At 42.3% G+C, this 21,631-nt stretch overlaps 2 protein-coding genes across 4 annotated transcripts in view; both read right to left on the bottom strand.

The window, feature by feature from the left end:
* The window catches only part of LIN9 (lin-9 DREAM MuvB core complex component), a 39,555-nt gene extending 36,696 nt beyond the window's left edge, over positions 1-2,859 (bottom strand). Inside the window, exon 1 of one of the 3 annotated variants that reach the window (XM_064509940.1) lies at positions 2,733-2,859. In XM_064509940.1, the coding sequence (XP_064366010.1) occupies positions 2,733-2,811 (79 nt within the window). In that variant the 5' untranslated portion in view covers positions 2,812-2,859. The remainder of the gene's footprint in view (positions 1-2,732) is intronic. The other 2 variants (XM_064509941.1, XM_064509942.1) reach the window with 2 other exon arrangements.
* A 6,641-nt stretch (positions 2,860-9,500) lies between these two features.
* The window catches only part of PARP1 (poly(ADP-ribose) polymerase 1), a 32,106-nt gene continuing 19,975 nt past the window's right edge, over positions 9,501-21,631 (bottom strand). Inside the window, exons 14-23 of the mRNA XM_026094629.2 lie at positions 20,969-21,097; positions 17,827-17,910; positions 16,768-16,890; positions 15,286-15,414; positions 14,463-14,561; positions 13,772-13,924; positions 13,345-13,472; positions 12,870-12,931; positions 11,656-11,770; positions 9,501-10,055 (exon numbers count right to left, since the gene is read on the bottom strand). Of these exons, the coding sequence (XP_025950414.1) occupies positions 9,974-10,055; positions 11,656-11,770; positions 12,870-12,931; positions 13,345-13,472; positions 13,772-13,924; positions 14,463-14,561; positions 15,286-15,414; positions 16,768-16,890; positions 17,827-17,910; positions 20,969-21,097 (1,104 nt within the window). The 3' untranslated portion in view covers positions 9,501-9,973. The remainder of the gene's footprint in view (positions 10,056-11,655; positions 11,771-12,869; positions 12,932-13,344; positions 13,473-13,771; positions 13,925-14,462; positions 14,562-15,285; positions 15,415-16,767; positions 16,891-17,826; positions 17,911-20,968; positions 21,098-21,631) is intronic.

The raw sequence follows: 21,631 nt of genomic DNA, 5'->3' as shown, positions 1-21,631 counted from the left end.
GTCGCTAAAAGCAAAAATCTACCCTTTTGTATGTAGGTTTACTGAGGCTACTAAATGCACTAGTTTCAGCCTGGCCCTTATTTGCAGCTTCCCCTGAAGTGAAATTTACAGTGCTTCACTTCAGCACAGCTCTGCTACAGCTGGCATACAAAACAACAACAGATACTGACAGATTTGGAAAGCAATTCTAAACTTCTTGGAAGTCCAGAAAATGATTTTTAGGAAAACCAAAAATCACACTACCTTTTATGGAGAAATGCTTATTAGTCTATATTTTTCTTCGATCACTGTGGATAATTTCAGGTAATGCCTTCTATAAAGACTTAACACTATTAAGCTGAAAACCATTATAAAAATTTAACTATGTTAAGATAACTTTCAATGTAATCTACAAAATTACAGGATCAAACTATTGAGGAGAATCCTCTTGCCCAATAAAACCCTTTTACATCCTCATTAAGTGAATGACAATGGATTCTCCGCACAAATCATTAAAGTGAAATCTTCATGCAAAAACAATAAAATGTATTTTCTCCTCTCAGAAGAATAGAGCCCAACAGCTAATAGAGGGGCATTTATCTCCCAGATCTTACCCTACTCCCTAACTCACTTCTGACAAGAGGTATAGCTCTCCAGAGAACTCCTGTGAATATACTGGTGCGTATTCACACGGTGCCTTTTTTTTTTTTTTACTGAAAGAGCTGACCAAACAACCACCGTGAATTCATAGAACCAAAAGGGCTCAAGATGACTGCCATCGTTATTAATGAGAGCTATTTGATGTAACATTTATTTTGCCATATTAAGTGATTTATTTGCAATATGACCTGTTCAGTTTTAACAGAATGAACATATAGGGCTGTGTTCCATGTGAATAAGTGACTGCAGACGCACAGTATATTGTAAAATGCACCCACCACATAGTGACTAATCTGTACATGAATCTTCCTATATATACTGCTATGAATATCACATGTAAGCTTATTATGCAAAGATATTACATGAGTAACTTGAAAGTGAATGCTACACAGATGCACACGTTTTGGAGCAGATGAAGGTGCTACACAGCAACCTGTAACAGTGATGCTGTATCTCGTAAACATAACAAAATATTGGTCAAATATTTGTGTAAACAGTTATATACAAGTAACTTCTGCAAGTATCCATATGCATGACATGTAGCAGTGTGCAGTTGTGCACCTATGTTCTAAGTGATGCCTTCACACTTGCTTAATTCTTCCCACCTCATTCATTATGTCCATCTTACGTGCCATTTTAAGATAAGCGGTCTTCGCCTTCCAAATGGCCTCCCTCAAAAACCTTCAAATCCCTTTTTCCGTCATTTTCTGAATCTCCATTACTTACAGACCATCTTCAGCTTCGATTGCCAGAACTTAAAATACAGCGATGATTATGAGAGCCCATGAGAAATACTGATGGTTGATTTCATGCCTTCTCTGTCCTGCGGTTCCTCAGACTGAGGATCATGATTCCTGCTTATAGCATTGCTAGAAGCAAAAGGGCTCCAAAACACCTGTAATAGGGTGGAGGAAAGACTGCAGAATAGAAAGGGCTGAACCCCCCCCCCTTTTTTTTTTTTCCTTCTTTTAATTCAGTTTAGGACTTTGGTCAACCACTGCTGGGTATCAAGGAATTCTCACTTTTCTCTTTCAGCAAGCAGCTTAGGCATCTTGTGGCACATGGTTACAGTCAACCTGGAATTCACAGCACATAGAAACTGCCCCATTGATTACTTCGAATGCCACTGAAGAGCGGCACAAAGCATGTCCATTAGACCACGATCAACTTGTCCTTTACATCCCCTTTATGGCCCCTGTTTTCTCTTCGATATACTTGCATCTTCATCAATTTACTTGTGAAACTCTTAACGTCTTCCTAAGTTCTACAGTATCTGTTACATGCTATATTGACATGCCTTCTTACAGGTATATTTTACATTGAATCATTTCCTCCTTTACAACACTTGAGTATGTCGTGCATGAATCCACATATACGGCAATGTATATTTTTGCCTCAACAGTAAATGAGCTTTCATCTAACCCCTGCGTGCACCCAGCATGTTAAAAACTGCATTCACACAAAACCTACACAGATGTATAGCTCTGTATGTGTGCGAGCATGTATTTTCGCATTCTCTCCCCGTACAAGGACCCCCCCCCCTCCCTCCGCACTTGTCAGTGCCCCCAGACGCAGCGAGCACCCCTGACCCCCGGCCCCTTCGAGGCGGCCGCGCTGCCCGGAGTGCGCGCTAGGAGCCCGCCCGCTCTCCCCGCCCCAGCACGGCGGGGCGCCCCCCTGCTCGCCCCCTCCCCGGGGCAGGACGCCCGGCCCCAGCCCGCGCCCTCCCCGCAGGGCTCCCGCCGCCCGCGCCGCCGCCGCCCCGCACCCGCCCGGCAGGTGCCGCCCGGCCAGCCCCGCCGCCTCGCCCGACCGCGGGAGGGGCGCAGCCCGGCGCCCCGCGGCCGCGGCACCCCGCGGCCGGCACCTCCCGCCGCCGCCGCCCGGGCCGGGGCCTCGCCCGGGAGGGGCGGCGGCGGCGGCGGCGGCCGGGGCGGGGGGGGGGGGGCCCGGTTGCCAGGGAGGCGGCTCGGGCTGCGGCCCCGCACAGCGCCCGCCGCGGGGCGGAGGCGGGGCGCGGCGGCGGGGCCGGGCGGCGGCGGGCGGCAGCAGCGGGGCCAGGCAGCGGCGGCGGGGCACGGGCAGCTACTCACTCTCGTCAGGCAGCTGATCCAGCTCCGCCATCTTGAACGAGCCGCGCCGCTTTTTCAAAGGCTGCCTGGCGCGGTGCATTGTGGGGGAGGAGACGGGGCCTTGCGCGAGGCGGCGCTGCCGCGCGGGGCCGCGGCCGGCGCTCGCGGGCGAGGCGCGCGCCGGGACGGCGGCGCATGCGCGGGGCCGCGCCGCGGGGGGCGGGGCGGGGCCGCGAGGAACGGCTGGTAACGGCCGCTCGTCCCGGCGGGGGGTGTTGTCGGGGTCAGCCGCTGGGTGGCACCGGTACCATGAGCTGCAGCGTGGGCCAAAGGGTCACCCCCCAGGCACCGTCCTGGGCTGTCATTTCTTGAGAGGGGCCACCGGCATTGTGTCCGTCTTCCTCCATGAAGTGAAGGGCATCCTGCTGAAGGGTCCTATAGTGGTTGAGGGCTCTGTACTCACTTAGCACCCTGTAAAAATACTTGCCTTTTCACCCCCTTCCTAGGAGCACATAGGACAGCACAGCTAGCTGTCCCATACTTAAGCGAAGCGATTGCAAAGGTGAGACAAGGAGGGACACTTAAGGGACAAGACAGAAAGAAAAAAGGCCCTGTGCAGAAGCTGCTCCTGGTCTACGGCACTCTTCTGAAAGGTCAAAGGAAGGGCTTGGAGTGGTTGCGTGAAGGTCACAAGCTCACCCATTGTCACCCAGACAGCTGTGCTATGGGGAGAGCCAACAAGCTGAACATGGAAGCTCATTACCAAACAACGTCCTTTTCTTGGTCTGCCCTCTATGGCAGGACTGACAGTCCGAACTGAATGCCTTCTGCAAGCCAGGGAGGTGGTTTTGCTTGTGTAGTCTCCTTTGGTCCCTGGACCAGGATTTTAGAGCTGTTTGCATCAAGTAGCTGTCTAAGCATGGACATCACTTCATAACCCACAAGCCCCTTAATGTTTACGGACCAGCTTATTTGCATGTGTTAGAGATAGGCTTTAACAATAGTAACTTGTAAAAACACTACCTATACCAACCACAATTCAGTTTTTATTTCAAACATGAAAACTCAAAGTGAATTTCAAGGCAAATTAACAGCCTATCTTGGTCTAGGCAAAGTCAGTATGTGATACAAAATGGACTGGTTCGCCTACCTGTTTGCCTCTCTTATCCAAAGTGCTTTTAAAGTCACCGAGCTGAAACCAGGAATTCTGCAGCACACAGCAGTGTGTATGTTGGGAAATGGAACAGAGTTTTTAAATTTGTTTTCTTAATTTACTAATAAAGGAACTCAGCCCACTGGGGCACTCCAGCAGGTTGAGAGGAGCTGGTACAGGTCATGTTATTAAACAGTTCAAAAATGTTGCCCTTGTGCTTAAGAGGGAAAAAAAAAGATTTTGTAGGAGAAAAAAAAAGAAAAGTAAAATCCTTTACAAATTCCCTCTGGGCTTTCTATGTACAAGATAGAAATGTTATAACTGAGGGTCTTTAAAAAAAAAAAAGCCTAGCAAGCATTTCCAGGTCATTTTGAAAGACTTAAAAGAGACTGCCTTCCCCATAACCCCCAAAGGGCCTAAGACACTTTAGTGAGAGCTTTTTGCACTGCATAGCACAAAACAAAACAACTACAGTAGAGAGATGCAAAGGAGTATAGGCACACTAAACAAACCAGTAACAAAAAGCAACAAAAGTCATCTTTGCCATATCAAACTACACAGCATTAAACCTTGTACATTTTCCCCTTTATTAAAAACATCGTCACCACCACATAACAAAAGGCCTGACATCAACCAGACCTTGCAGGCTTGGATGAACAATGACATGTTAATGATGCTAATACTTCTGTACTTCAGCTAAGCTCCCCTTGTTTCAAGAGTTGGATGTTAATGCTTGGCTAAGAGTGGCGACAAGGAGCCTGCCAGTTGACAGAAGACACTGATCACTACTGGGATTTTTACTGCTGTGCTTTGTAGACCTTGTCATCAGGTCTCACTGTGTTGAGAGCAGCAGTTGCCCAGTACACCCTGATGCCAGAGCTCTCGCCAAGAGACGGAATTTTCTGGGGGATGAGAAGGAGGAAAGAAAAGTTTTCTACAATACAATCACATTTTGCAGCACTACTTAGAGCCTGAATTTCTAGAAGAAAAAGCAAACAGAGAAATCTTTATGAGAAAAACAAAAGCCTTTCAGGGCATCTTTGTTGTAAAACTAAAAAAAACCCCCAACCAACCAAAAACCTAGGAGATATTTTTCCATCAACACCTCCTGCCCATCATCTTAGAAGCTGCTAGGTCAGAAGGTAGAATTAAGCTCCCAACAGTATTATACTGGATATTCCTGCATTTCATTCCAACAACTGCATTTGGAAAATATTTAGCAGAAGCTATTCCCATTCATTCTGTTGAAAGGGTAACAATCAGCACTGAATAATAACAATTCCTGCTATAAAAGATCTTTTACATTTTGGCCTCTCATGAATGCTACAGTAACTCTGTATTCTTTTTTTTCTCTTGTACATGCTGTTTTCAAATCTCACATGCGCACACACAAACACTTTGTCAAAGCTGTATCCAGTACCATTTGACAATACATAAACAAACACACAATGTTTTAAGTGTGTCCTTTTATCATCCAGCAAATTTGCAGTTTACACTTGGGTGACATGGAAAAGGCACAATTAGACTGATACGATGACCAAGAACATCTGTGCACATTGTTAACAACCTGTCATGAGGTGTTGCTGACTCACTGACCTCACACAGATGGAAGGATACTCTTTAAATTGGTTTTACTCACTCTATTAGCTTTCCCAGAGGGTCATGTTAGGCAACTGCTCTAATGGTGTGTGCCAAAATGCTGCAAAATACGCTTCGACACTTCCATTTTCCCCTCAGTTACTGTGGATGACATTAAGACACGGGTTACAATACCTACTAATCAATGCATTCATAATCTTGTTAACACAGTGCAGGTAATGCTACAGCCCAGGGACAAGAGACAACTAGCTGTTGTTTTCTCACCTGTCCCTAGGCAGGCACCGACAGTAGAAAGAAAAGTACAGAACTGCCAGAAACCACAGGTGTGCCCTCTGGGCACTGGAGCATGTCCTCATGAAGTCTCTGAGTCCTGCTGTTTTCATCACTTGCATCATGCAGTCAGAATTTGTTACAAAGGGCAGGGGGAAGCAGCAGTTTCCTCTCACTATTTGGGAAGCCAAATTCCTTTTTCTTGTAGATGCCTCACCTTCAGACTGCATTCACATACCTCACATGTTCTGTGAAAGCAAGCCAAAACCACCAAATGGCTTGCATGCTATCTCCACAGCAGAATAAATGAAGAACAGCAAGCCAACTTTACTGGGACCTACCCTATACTGACCTGTGTGCAAGGCTGTGATCTGGACAGCCATGAGCAAGCTGTGGACAAGAGTACCACCCGAGTGCCTTCCCCATCGTCCACTTCCGTGTGAACACTAGGGAGAACCGCCTGCGGTCACTGGCAACACAAGCCATTGCTGGATGAGACCAACGTGCACTATCTGCTCCCAGAACCACCTCAGCAAACCATTTCTTATGCTTCCTGTTTTCATGCATCGCTTCTATTTCAACAAAAGGAATTAGAAAACGGCACATACTATTCCCCATGCCTAAGTTGCTCTTTTGAGTGAAAGAGCAACTGAAGGCATGTACTGTGGAGTCTAGCACAATTCATTGAGCAGAGCTGTCAAAAATTGAAGTGAGATGTATTAATAAAGTAAAGCCTGAGACAGCTTCAAAGGATAGTGCCTGAATATAAAGAAGTTTTGAGATAAAAACAGAAAAGCTATGATTCTTGTTTCAAGAGCTTATTTTTGTATAAAGAATTAAAAAAAAAAAAAAAAAAAAAAAAAGAGGTGGTGAAGACAATGTCCCATTTCCCTTATTTTACTTGCAAGTCAGTAGATATCAAGACCTCAGTGCCTAGAAGATTTGATATGACCATTCCTTCCATACCAAAGATTCACAACAAATATTTGCTTTGCTTAGATTCTCTCTGCAACTTTGAAAAACTGCCTCAGTAACATTATTTCAGCTATGCTATGCATTTCTTGCTATGCAGTTGCTACTGCATCTACAAAATGAAAATTTCTGGAGAAGTAGCCTGGCATTTATTTGAAAGTAAAAGGCCACACAAGCTCTTGGTCAGATGCATGTACTCCACAAGTGTGGAAACTTTATTTTTTACAGGCATAAGAGAAGAAATGAGAGTATAATAGAGAGTATAACAGACTAAGCTAGGTGTCTCACCACTTATATAAAAGTGATTTAAGCAAAAGTCTAATACTTTCTGAAAATGAAGTGGGATATAAATTGGCCGCAGAAACACTTAATCAGAAAATTAGGTTCACAAAACTCAAGGAGGGAGGTCTGGAACAGTCTTCAACAGCAAAACCGGAAGCAAAGACCTCAATAGTTCCAGATGCTGCATTTAAGAACAGGAGTATGACTTTTTCCAGTACCAGGACGGTTTCATGTATCAAAAGGTCCTTTCCACATGTAAACACACTTCTTCCTCGCCTCTAATTAGAAAGTGTGCGAGGTGGTGGAGGTAATAGTGAGGGGGGAATTCATGAAAGGCTGTACAAACTGATTTAAAGACAGTTTTGTGGTTAAAGTAGTGGGTTGGGTGACGTGTACTATATTTCTTCTCAGCCACTTATTTCATGTGTGAACTTGGGCAAGTCACAGACAATTTACACTGATTTCCAATTAGTAAACCTAGGCTGGCTTCCTTCAGTTTACCTAATTCAGATTATAAACATATTGACTTTCTTAATGTTTGCCAGCCATCATACAACAGAGCCCCTAGTCATGCTAAATAAAGATAACTGGTTAAATGTTTATACACTGCTGTTTTTGAAGTTAATTTTTTTCTTCCTAAGTGAGTTTAGATCAGAAGTCACTCCTCAACATCCCTCCTCCAGAAACACAGAGGAAGTTATGGGATCTGATGTCCTGAACAACTCATTCTTTTGAAGCAGCATTGACAGAAATGGGAATATCTAGTCAACCAGCTCTGCTCTGTGCATATATGCCTAAGATGGTGCTTTCAGTTGTTCTTACTGTGGTGCTCTTCTCAGCCTAGCCCTGGGGAGAGGCTGTTTGTACACCAGTTCACGGTAGCAGTGTCTGCTTTCACCAGGAGTGGGTCTACTTTCCAGCCAGACAAGCTGGCAGGAGAAGCAGCACCCTGAATTTGCATTAACCTGCCTGGTGGAGGGAACAAGCACAAGGCTTCACAGTGGGCCAGGCATACCAGGACTTTCCTACAGTCCCCAAAGGGCACCTACCGCCTCTTCAGAAAGCCCTACCCCACTGTATCTTCTACTGCTGCATTTGTTAGGCCAAAGACAGCTTTGGAGATACTTGCTTGTAATGCAAGTATAACTCGAAAGTGCCACAGGCATCCTAAAGCGCTCTTTGTGCCACTTTGTAGCATAACATTTACGGCCATCTTCCAGGGCAGGAGAAGAGTGTCTCAGAGCAAAAGGGTACTTTGAGCCTTCCCTGGTATAGAGGGTGATAGAGGGGTCATCAAAAGAATCTACCTTTAATCCCTAGTCCCAAATTGAACTGTAACCTGTTTTTGGGGGGTAAAGAGAAATGCTACTTCACAATTAAACTGAACCAGTTCTCATGTTCTCTCCCAGATACTGACAAAAATCACACTCAAATGCTTGATCAAGACAACTTTCTGTTGGAAGTGAAGTAATCATTAGTCACTGGTTAAACTTTACTGAAGAACGACAAGACAAAGGCCACTCTTCTCACTTTCTCTCAAATCCATGAGCGCCAGCCTCATTTGATTCTCTTGCGTTCAGCTGTCAAGTCATACAACTCACCTGGTCCTTCCACATTTCCTTCTCTCTCAGACAGCAGCTCTGTTGTCCATCCACCACTCCTCATCCTCCTCTCCTTCTGGGGTCCTGGAAACAGCTGCACCACAAGCAACCGCTTTGGTTTGGAACTCCTCTTTCAAAAGGCACTGGGTCATCACAACATTTTAGAAAACAGATCTGCTCTTTCCACACAGGCTACAAAAGACTGAAGCTGCAGTAGTATGAGCTCAAACAGTCCCTTCTTAGGATGAGCGCTTTCATAGCAGAGCAGAGACTGAATGCACTGCCACACAGAATTGTCCCTGGGGATTAGTCAGTTTGTCCTCTGCAACTACAGGAAAAGGTGCGTGGTTCAGGGAAATAATTTTGAAGAGAAAGAACTTAGGTCACTCTATATTCAAGTCTTCCATATTGCTCAATGGCTTATCACAAGTGAGTTGGTTTAAGAGAAAAATAACTCACATGAGGACACTGTGATATTAGTCTCCACTGACGTTTCAACAGAGAGTTCAAGACCACCCCAGACTTGCAACATACCTTACTCCAGGTCAGTGAGCAAGCAAAGCTTGTCCTGTTCTGCCAAAGCTCAACTTACGGCTTTGTTAGGACTGCAGTCTACAACAACCAACTTACATCACGTTGAAGGTAGATATTTAAAGGAGGTTTATTGGGGCTAACACTAAATTCAAACAGCCACAAGTTCATTTTCCATGTTTACCACACCAACTGTTGACAGATAAAGTCTCAGTGGAAAGTCCAAGTTCTCATTTCACCATGACTTGCAGAAGTGTGACTACAGATTGTAATGTTTGGCATCTGATCTTCCAAAAGAGATGGCATATTTAAAACCATTCCAACTACATTTAAATCATGACTTAAAAATCAAAACAATTTGGAAGTTCTGAAACATAAAGCTGTTAGTATGAAATTAGCTTTTATTTTTACCTCAAAATAAATGCACATTTAACATTTATTCAAAACGAAAACTGAAAAGGGGTATCTTAAACAAGAGGGAACTATAACAGAGCAAACATCTGCAAATACCTTCAAGTTCCTTCTCCTGCTATTGCCCACCTCTGTTTGGCTAAAAACACAAGTTTGAGTTTTTTGGTCAGTTTGGTCAATTAAAAGAAATACTTGATAGCCCAAAAACTAGAAGTGGTATAAAACAAAACCAGGTACTCATTCTCATCAGAATTCAGTTCCATGTGTTACCACACATTTTATATAAAACTTTTACTACATGTTGTACTAAACAGGATTTAGTAACCTCTTCTGCAGTTTAGCTCTTTTGATATCTTGATAAGGGAAGTCAATGCTTAAGCATGTCAGAAGTCAACGCTATAGTGTAACTACAGTATAACTCTAACAGGGTTTCTAAATATTGTTCACCAGAGCGATGTCTTATAGTTGAATTTCAGTTTCAGCAGGTACTTCAGATTTACCTGAGCAACATCATACACAATATACCTGGGAAGAACGTTAAGGAACAAAATACAGTTGTCGATATTAGTAACACAAGTTGTACCAAAAGAACCGCCCCCACCACCCCAACCCTTTAAACACAGTCTAACTTCACTTCTGAACTTAAGTTAGCATACAGATGCCTGTGCAATTAAGTGGTTCTAAGAGCTCAAACCAGGAATCTGTAAATTTGACTTTCTTTGAACGTGAAAGTGTTTTATACAATAGTCAGGAACAGACATAAGAGAATTAATGATGGCGCAGCAAGAAACCTGAGTGACAGGCAAGTGGACTGACTTCAATATGCACTGTACTTTTGTCAGCCAGAGACATAATGCACAATGTCTTTCTCACTATCTGAACAGTGGACCAAAGTAGCCTCCAGACCTGGAATCATCACCTTCTAGTTATAGGTCTGTTGCTATTTTCCAGCACAAATTCATTAATCTTGTCGTAATTTCCCCATCTAAAAAACCCAAACTGGAATCACACAGAAGAGCGCTACGATTTCTGGCAGCACTGGAACATTTTATGACTGCACTGTACTGTTTACTTTCTTCAGAAGACAGTTTCAGCTTGCCTACCTGTTCCTCAATGCTTTAGGCCACAAACTTACCTCTAACTCCAACATTAGATGAAAAGCATCTTCATTAAGCACAACGTAAAACAAAGTGGATATATGTCAGATTATTTGAACTAGGTATAGTTAACTGTATTACCTTTTATCACCTGCCCAAGACAGACACTATACTGAAGAAAATCCAAGACTAAAGCCAGAACTGCCGTAAGTTCTGCCGCCAAGGCTGCTTGTAAGAGGAAGACAACTCACCAAGAAAAAAGTCAGTTTCTAAACCACCTAGAGACTGTATTAATGGATTATTTGCTTCACTGGCAGTGAAAAGATTGACTTGGGATCCTAGGCATCATGACCTTCTGTGAATATGGAGTAAATTTATTAATTTGGGGGCACTTCAAACTGTCTAGAAAGAGGTTTAAAAGCTACACCTCTGATGGCCATTCTGAGGTTTACCTTAATATTTGCAAAGGGTTTGGGGAACACAGGAGAAGCTGTGTGACTCCATCCAGCCCTGGAGCCTTCTCCCCCATCTCCTCCTGGCCAAGCTGGGCAGCCACAGCAACAGGAGGAAGAAACCAGGCCGGAGAGATAAGAAACTGGGGAAGGGTGGGGTGGTTAGGTCTACTCCATGCCCCTCCCCACCCCCCAGGTCCCTTTGACCTCCTCAACCCTTTGATCCTCATCCTATTTTTTTCATTTGTAGTTTTCTGTCATCATTTGGTCTGTCTCCCTGTCCCCATCCCCTTTTCTTTGTGAAGTAGAGGGCACTTGCCTTTGTTAGGGACTAGAAAACAACACAAACAGCTATTTGCTGCATGCATTTTTCCTCTTTTGCAGTATGACAAAGTGTGACAATTTTAAAGTCATCTCCCCTGGGAAAAAGACTCTAAATTGTCTGAGCACTCTACAGGAGACATAAAAGAAACAAAACACTTTCTGCCAAATCTTCTGACTGATACTGGAACTATGTCCTGCTAAACTCCGTGACACTGAGACACACAGTGCAGCAAGCACAGTAGCAAAGGATACTCATTATACAGAAGACAGGTATCATTAATTCCCGTTGAAATCCCATTCCCTAAGGGAACCTCTACACCATCCAGGGTGGTAGTGGCTGTAGGATCAGGTGCAGTTTTGCCCAAGCCTAGAAAGGGAAAAAGCATTAGTTACAAGTCTAGAAGGCAAACAGACTTTGTACATGAAGCAAATGACTTGGCCAGCCAAGTATTACTTTGCTGGTATTGTCAAATGCTGACAAAGAGCAAAAGTATCTTAAAAAGAGTGCAAAGGATATAGAATATTTATTCAATTCAGCATAACCATATCTGTGGTAGTAGTAACTGCCACATTAAAAGTGAGAATTTTAGACTTTGTTTCCTTTGATCATACAGGTTAGACAATCAAAACAGATGGATCAGACTATCCTTAGAGTTCTCATATCCTAGCTCCATTAATGAATATGTGCACATTGTAACACTTTCAAGGAAGTATAACAAACTAGTTCTTATCCTCTTTAAACTCCTCAATACAAATCTAATTTGACATTCATAGTGTGAGTAGTATGCATTGTAAAAGATGCTAAGTCATATTTTATTCTATTTTAGGCAGCTGATTTTTCAAGACTATCAAAATGAACAGTTTGAGAAAAGCCACTCATTACTGAATGTTACTGTTCTCCCATCTCTGAACAGAAGATAGTCATGATTACCTTTTTTTTCTTGATTTAGAGAACTAAGTATTCTCTCTCATCTTCTTTTTCAGTGCAATATACTGATACTTTTTACTGATAGAAACGTAATGAGAACAGCTCTTCCACCTGAACTTTTACTATTAGCCTTTCCTTTCTCTCAGAGCTTCTAAGGCACTTTGAAAGCTAAACAATTATTCTTCTGATCTATCAAACCTCTCATCTTTCTTCTAAAATACACTGTATTGTCACTCTGAAAGCGAGCAAGAAGTTGGAGAATGCACCTTACTTATTCTCTTGTGTAACATCAAATGAAAGTCTCCTCCTGAACTTTAGGCAACCTGATAGCTTCCTTCTTATGCTTTCAGGTGCACTATCTTCTATCTAAAAAAACATTATATACATACCTACAGATGCAACTATAAGGCAACATTATGCAAACTCTTAAAGAAAGAACAGTTATGAAATGACTACAGTTCTCTTCACTAAGCAGAGAGCCACAAGATAAAAGTTTGCCATGAATAATAGACTACCAATGACAACAGCTAATGCTTACCTTTCACACTGTGTTTTCCCTTCGGCAACTTTGTTATGTGAGAAGCATTCTTTAGCTCGTACCTGGACAGCACAAAGAACACGTAACAGCATTTTACATTCATCTTAAACCATCTTGGTGAAAAAGCACATTTTTTTCAGGCTTCAGTTTATAGTGAGTTAATAAGAAAGTTAACATAAATTCTATTTTGGAACATAGCATTATTAGAGCTGCCGTATTTCTTCTTTGTCTCAGTTATCAATTTTAATGATATTTGCATTTAATACAACATTCTAGACCAGCACCACTGACTTTTTCCCCAAATAATTCTCTCTCAAAAAAACAAAACAAAAACACCCCCCCCCCCAAAACCCCTATTTTTTAAGGAAATACAAAGTACTCTTTTTCGCTCCGAAGAAAAGGCTTGCTATTTCAGCATCACCTTCTACTGTGGTAAGTTACTAAGTTTGGCAAATGCTCTTCACAAGTTACTTACATATTTCCAAGGGCAACTTCTCCCAGTAGTATTAGGCCTATGGGATCAGCCTGAGATGTGTGACAGTAGTTGGCACTCTTGGATACCATGTCTGCAAAATAGATGCCCTTCCCAAACATGTAACCGGTCTGGAAGCAGCAAAGAAAGGAGAGAGGGAGAAAGAGAGAGAGAGAGAGAGAAAAAAAAATTGGGACAATAATATAAAGGCAGCATTGAACCCACCTGGGGACTCCCAGGAGAACAAAGCTGTGACACAAGCTTTTGCAGCCACTGGTCAGCAGCCACTCTTGACACTCAACAGTATGTGCATGTTCAGGGATAACATCAGGTCCTCCTCACCCAAAAACTCTCATAGTTATGCTCCCTCTGACTGTGGCCATCTCTGGTCACAAGGATGAAAGTCAGAGAAGGCATCTGCTTCACGTACCACAGGAGCTTCAGGAGGAGCTATCCGGAGACCCTGCGAGAGGATACCAGCAAAGTTGGTAGTGCGGGAACCGTGCCACAGCAGTTGGCGATTATGAAGCTGCTTAAATGGCTTGTACCGCTGACTCTCTCCTTCACGTTCAATCCTGAAGATCTTCAATTCAAAATGGGATAGGAGAAGAAAAAACAAATAAGCAAGCAAATAAACCATTACCTTCATGCAACTAAGCAGATGAAAATCACTCAATCATGAATATAAATTAATCTGCTAGAAAACTGATCTGAAAGGTATTTAGTATTTGCAATCTGCTATGTCATGCTAGCTTTGATCATACCGTACTTGTTGATTATTCCTCCACTTTCCCTACAGGATTCTCATGAAATGGTAGCTTTCTGGAAGATCATTTTAGGAACTAAGCCTCAGCTTTAGAAGGCAATCCCCTTCCCCCACCCTTTCTTTGAGGCCAGTTAAAATTAAAAAAAACATCCCAAAAGCAAGACACCTCAGTGAGCTTAGACTCAGCTGTTTGCCTAGGCTTTTGCTATCCTTAATAGTCTATCAAGCCATTCTTTCAACAAAACAAACTTGAGAAGCTACTCAAAAATAATAACCCCCCCCCAAACAAGTAACGTATATAAGTCAATTTTTACATAATGAAACCCCAGTATTTCCACATTCTTCGAAAACTTACGTCCACAACTTTGAGGTCATACGCATTGTGAGTAGCAGCATGTGTATTTTTCACATATTGTTTTATAATCTTGGCTTCTTCTGAATCTTTGTCAACCACCTGCAGAGAAGAGAACAAGAAAAATTCCTTTGAAATACAAGCTAGCAGGCCTGTTACAACATTTGAGGATATCTACCCTAAGCTTGCAACTCCCCAGTATAAGCCTCCTCTGTATTATATCATTTAGGTAGGAATTTATTCCTAGCTGGAGTAGTTGTGTGAGAGAGCACTTTGAATCAAAGAATGGTTGAGGTTGGAAGGCGCCTTTGGAGATGGTTTAGACCAACCCCCTGCTCAGAGAAAGGTCAGCTAGAGCAGGTTGTCCAAGGCCGTGTCCAGCTGGATTTGCAATGTCTCCAAGGATGCAGACTCCACCACCTCTCCAGCCAATCTCTTTCAGCATTTGAACACTCTCACAGCAAATTTTTTTTTTTAAAAAAAGTTTAAGACAGAATTTCCTGTGTTTCAATTTTTGCCCATTGCCTCTTGTTCTGTCACTAGGCAACACTGAGAGGAGTCTGGCTCCATCTTCTCCACTCCTCCCCATCAGGTATTTATACACCTTGATAAGATTCCCCCTCCCGGAGCCTTCTCCTCTCTCAGCTGAACAGTCCAGCTCTCTCAGCCTCTCCTCATTTGTCAGAGGCTCCAATCCCTTAATCATCTCAGTGGCCCTTTGCTGGACCCGCTCCAGCACGTTCACTTACAGTTCAGTCGACCTGTTATACTCCAAACTAACAGGTCATCAGCTTGTATTCATGGTCACTCCTTTCATTTCCTTTACCTTAATATCAGTTCGGAGCTTTTCGTAGTTGATGTCAATTGGGTCTTTATCTCCATCTTCATTTCCACCTCTGAGAAGGCTATAGGCAACCTCAATATCAAGCAGGTTGTCCAACATCTGCACTTTAGCCTGAATAATTTAAAGAAGTTATTTCATTTGTGCCTTTGACATGTTCAGAACAACTCCAGAGTACCCCAAATTATAAAAGCATATGTAAATCACTGGCAAAGCACTGCCACCTAACAACACTGCAAGTCTCACAGTCATCCTGCCAGAGAAACAAGAGGGTTTGGTTAATACAAGGAGCTCAAACAGGACACCTGATGTTTATTCTGAAGGCACTAAAAAAAATGCAAGAAGGAGAGCAACTTGAAATCTTTTCTCAAAAACACTCTGCAGGTAATGCAGACAAGTAAGTTGCCAGATATTGTTTCCGGATACTAACAAAGCAGCGGTCTCTGGCCATAGCAACCACACATTACCATTAAAGGAGTCTGAAAAAGGTGATGAACAAAGGACAAAGAAAGGACAAAGAAAACAAGCCTAGAGGTCTAAATTCACTGTATACAGGCTTGCCCTGCCAATCACAATCTTCTGCAGCGTTCATGAAGCAGAAAAAGAAATTGAAAAGGCAGCTGGTTTTGTGTCTGCAGTGAGTTGTGTAGCAAAGGAAAATCCTTACACTAGCAGTTGCCAGTGTTAGAACTCCTACCACACGTACAGCCAGGCTGGTGGAAAGATCTTACATCAGTGTTAGCCTTAGTGGCAGACAGGGTTTCCTTCCAGTGTCATCTAGCTTTTACAACACTATTCCTTCCTTCCCTCCCTCCAAACTCCCTATTACACCATCAGTTTTCCCCTCTTTCATTAGGTTTTATTTAACTAGACCACTTGGCAAAGGTGCCAATAATAATAAGAGCATGGGAGCCCTCAGTAGTCAGGACAGATTTTTCAAGCTGCAGTACTTAGTTTCTCAACTGTCACCCCTCTATCCAAATAGGAAGCCTATTGGGTTTGCCAATGACTTCAACGTGGGTTGCAGCATCTCAGCACTTCTGGTGGAAAGAGAAAAATGAATAAATGAATGCACAGCAAAAGATTCAGCTTCGAAACCAAGGCTCTGCCCCAGAGGAAAGCTAAGGGGTTGCACCCAATACACACTAAAGGCGAGTTTAGCCCAGAGTCTCTGTAGATTGCAAGAGATGCTTCTTTTCAAAAGGTGACTGAACATCCTCTGTGCCAATTTTAGCAACATTAGTGACATAAGAAACTTGCTTATTTACTGACCCCCTGGTATGACCAGGAGTTGCATTCTCTATATAAAAATATTTACAAGATATATGTAAAATATATTTTTTATATATAGAATATTCTGAAGAAAACCAAGTTTATCCACCCCTTTCAAATCTCAGGAATTCTTTGCATTAGATGTCTGATTTCAGACCTGCTGCCTGCAATCAACATACTGTTTCTAGTCAATACCTGAATGTATTCTAAATTATTTAGGAGAGGTGGTTTCTTCATCCCAAAGTCATGAGGAATCAGCGTGTAGAAGCGGTTGGAGAGGTCCAAGATCTGGGATTCAGAACCACTGTCAGAAACTGCCTAGACAAGACAACAAGCAGCAAAGGAAAACACTGAGTACTGCAGAAAAAATCTCCATAGCAATAGATGCACACAAGATACTTCAGGACTAACAAAAAGAAGCAGCAATGCAAATAGGTTTAATGCTGAAACTCATATAAGACTAAAAGGGGCAAGACTATTAAATTGGTTTTCACATCTTAATTCATAATATTTGCACAGAAATATACAATTTCTGATATGAGAAAATCTGACGAGGATTATGTCTTCTGGAAGGCAGAAGGACTTTTAGATATGAATGGGTGCACATGTTAGGCAGGTTCCAGTCTATTTTAACAATTCAAAAAGAACTTCCTGTACCTATACCTCGCCCAGGATCCCAAGGGTACGCTGGTATACTTCTGCAACTTGTTTAAGCAATAATATCTAGTGTTTCTTGGAATGGGCTGGGTCATGACGTATAACAAACAGTAATGTCACCAAGCCAGATCCTTCCCTGTTTCAGCTTAACTTGTACTCTCATCCTCAGACAGACTTCTCTGGGGTGGCACCACCAGCTTCCTACTAGATCAAGACGCTGGCTTCCTTTTGCTCAACTCTCATTTATGCCAGTAGCAAGTTTGGCTCAGCCTCAAGCTTGCGCTAGAAAGTATAAGAGATACAAATGCTGCCCAAACTATTACAACAACGAAAAGAACTAATCGGTTACACATTGAAACCATGTCCTCTTCTCCAAATATTCTGATTAACAGCACAGATCTTTATCCAAACCAATAATTATTTAACTTTCAATAAAAAGGCTTTCTTGTTTGTTTTTAAGTGTGTACCCTCTCCCTGTTACAAGTTATGCAAAAGAAATGCAACCTCTAACACACACACACCTCTCAGCAACCACCCCTTTAAGTCCAGAACAACTTCTGAATTCCCCCCTTGCTCTAACATCTGCTTCATGCTCACCTGCTGAACCTCGTTAAGGATGGAGTACGCACTCTGGATCTGTCGCTTGCTCAGTTTTCCCAGTGGCATCTTCTGGAGGTCAATCTGATGAAGATTTAAACAATTAAAATAGGATTTCACTACAACAAAACCATTGCAACATTCCTTGTCCTGTCTCTCCTGGCAGGATTCACCATACAAAGAACGGAAACATTTGAGACTTGGTATTAATCTCTATGGATTGAGGAATGATGTCAGAAGAACAGTGCATGTTACAGAGAAGTCTTCCTATAAACAAAGGAATACTGTAATAGGAAACTAAACTAACATGCTAAAGCAACACAAAAATAGGGTAAAAAGCATCTGCCTAGAAGTTTAACATTGCTCTGGTGTCAGAGGCATTCCTGAATCACTTCAGTAACCATACCTTTTGTGCTGACCATTAAAGAGGCAATCTCAATGAAATAATTCTTGTTCATAAGATAGAACAAGCTGCTGTGAAGATTTCCTCTAGATACAGCCTAGACACTCTCTTCCAGGCCTCAACTTTACCCTAATATTACCAAGGGCCAAAGGCAAAGAGGTTACAAGATGCTTCCTACCCAAAAGTGAAGAGAATAATGCCATTAAGTTAAAAGTGACGTCTTCGTTGCCTGCATTTTATCCACTGATTTATTTTAGAAGTTGCTGTTGCTTTCGTAAGCCACCAGCAAGGTAACATTGCTCCCTCGCTGTGCAAGCAAATGGTCCCTCCAGTCTTAACTCACAGATTTACCTCTCAGTCACTCCCCAAGTTCTGTTGAGGTTGCTTTTGTATCACTGGAATTTGGGACACTTTCAGATTTGCATTACATCTTCTTGCACAATCCTTCTGAATGAAAAAGCATGCAAAAAACTCCACTCCAACTGAATGTTTTACAGAGACCATACATACACACTCTGGACTCCAACAATATTCACCATAAACCTTGCAGGTCAAATGAGCGTTTACTTAAAGTGATGGGTTTAAGATTCAGCTCAAGGACAGGAGAACCTAGGAAACTGAATATTTCATCTACTATTTGGATAAGTTCCACATTATTTGTTCACTGTGAAGTTAAGAAACACAGCTGTATGCAAGTCTTTAACACAAGCTGAATGCAGAAAGCTACAGAGACTTGCTGTGAAAGTTCTGAAGTAAGTTTGTATGAAGATTTCCACCCTGTACTGGGTGTACGAGAACCTTCACTTTTATTTGCAGCTAAGCACAAATATAGCCAGACATTAAGAAGAGCCCAGATGAAGTACAATAGAGAAGACAGGCTTCAAAACTGATAGTGTCTTGGGGATGCTTTTGGAGAGGCACAAAACAAAGGTTAATAACCTGATATAAAGCAACTTGTAATAGATTTGTAGTTCCCCAACTTTTTGGACAAGCAGATACTGCCAACTATCAACCTTTCTTGTTAAGCACCATCCATTCATGTTACCTAATTATTAGCTGAAAAAAAACCGTAACAGATTTGTAAATGATGTGCTATTTAATATGGATGCACAGAATAGCTGTGGATACCTATACTGAACTGATATATTCCCCAACAACGAGATCTAGTAGACCAGTAACAGCCTCCTACAGAGTCTACAACCAGCCAGAAGGCTGGAGCTTGTTCCCCTGCTGTGAGCCATAGGAGACAACAGCCCTGCAGAGCTAACCTCCCATAGGAAGCTACACTGCACCCAAAGCTGTACCATCAGACATGTCAAAAGAGCACAGGGGCTGGGCCTAAAACAGTACTGCAATTGCTGCCAGATGTATTGACTGTAGCATGAAGTTACCTCCAGAGCACAGCTGTGTGCACAGAGATTGTCATGAGGGGCAAGGGAGATGTTTACCCTCAACCCAGGCAAGAGGGGACACCACACTAGAATAGCACAGACTCAAGACCTCTAACCAGCTGTGTCATGCAACGCAGTGACATGGAGAATTGTATTAAAACTCTATACATTTGGTGAGGAAAAATTCTTAAAAGGTAAATTCAAAACAGGAAGAAAAGTTTATCAGTGAAACCCATTGGCAAGTAATGGAAAGACTAACAACCTGCTACAGTTTTGGCAGAGTGTGTGCCTGGATAGAGTGAATTACATGAGAACAGGCTGATTAAAGGAACCAAGCAGCCCTTTTGGGAGGATGCACAGAAACCTTTAACTAGTAGAAACATTATTTCCTCTAAAGAAAAACAGCTGTTCAGCAGCAGCAGTACAGGAAGACAAATCTAGTAGGAAGACAGTCCCATCTGGACTCCCAGGTCTCCCATAGATCTGCAGCTGGTGTAAATTAACGTAGTTTCAACAGATTTCTACAAAGCCAGATGACATCAGATGATCAGTCCAGAGTCTTTAGCCGGTTCCGGTTATGAAGAATTAATGTTTTAAAAGACCTGGACCTAAACTCTTGAAGATACAGGAGAACACAGCTAACCCTAGGCACTATGGAACGTAAGCAAGACATCTGAAGGCATGCAGGTAAGCTGTACAAAATAGTGTGAAGCTTGTTCTGGAAAGGGGATATGCAAAATACTGACCTGAAGAGCAAATAACAGCTATTTATATATGAAGCCTTAGAGCAGGCTAACTAATCTGGTTAAGAAAACTGAAATTTGTAGTTTAGAATTAAACCAGTCTGAATGGCTGCATCAAATAAAAATCTGCAGGATCTTTGAACAACAGTAAAACTATTTCTCTGCAAGGAAAGAGGCAGATGATGCTACCAGACCATTCTCTGAAAGCCTGTTCTAAGTATGGACCATGAATTATGGAGGACAAGAGGAAGGGGGAAAAAAAAAAAAAAAAAAAAAAAAAAGGAAAAGAGGTTACCACTAGAACAAATCAGAAATATTACAAAAAAAAAAATCTTGGATTTGGCCCAGTTCAGACGGGGAAATGGAATTTGTGAAAGCACATTAGTGCATGTATCAGCTGGCAGCATATCTCAAGCCTCAGCAACCTGCTCATTTGCAAGCTAAATTAGTGGTAGTGCAGCCCCCCTAATTTTAAGGCTGTTCTAAAACTCGCACTGATTTCTGACAAATATGTTGTACCCTGGATTGCAAAGAACTTGCTCCTGGTTATGATGTAAAGAAAGAAAGGAGGGGTAGAAGCAGAAAACATGAACATGTGTGGTCACCTCAAATTCCACCATTGCTTTCTTCATGCTCTCCACATCAAAGATCATCTTAATAAGCTCCTGGATTGACTTAGCAAGTTTTGATTTAGTCCCAGCACCCACTGTCAGTTTTCTCACAGCTTCTTCATCCTGGGAGGAAAAAATAGTATCACAACAACCAAAATTACAAAGGATGAAGGTAACAAGCTGGCTGCCATGGTAACAACTCAAAGCCAATTTACTGTATGCATACTATTACTAGCCTGAAGTTCATGGGGAGCGTGGGACATTGCTCCGACATTTTGCGGTGATGAGGGTTTAAAATCCACCTATTCAGTAACTTAGCACACATATTTCAAGAGGTGAAACAGTAAAATACAACAGAACGTGAACTCTCAGCATGCATTTCTGCTTCATCTCAAGCAACAGTATTAATTAATTTTTCCTTGAACATTCTGCTGCATAGAGACCTTGGTATGAGAAAAGATAATGTGTTTTATTTGACTTCATAGCTTTTATGATGAGAGAGACATACTAATTAGTTTCACTAAGTTATTTTTTAAATAAAAACTGTCATAGAGGAGTACAGGAATCATCAGTTGGTCACAATATTATCTAGATGCTTTCATAGTTAGTGTTTCACCAATAAAGCATCTGCCAGATGCTTCAAAGCATCACTGTACA

The sequence above is a fragment of the Dromaius novaehollandiae genome, chromosome 3, assembly GCF_036370855.1.
Source record: "Dromaius novaehollandiae isolate bDroNov1 chromosome 3, bDroNov1.hap1, whole genome shotgun sequence".
NCBI lineage: Eukaryota > Metazoa > Chordata > Aves > Casuariiformes > Dromaiidae > Dromaius > Dromaius novaehollandiae.
This window is presented reverse-complemented; position numbering and strand designations above follow the sequence as displayed.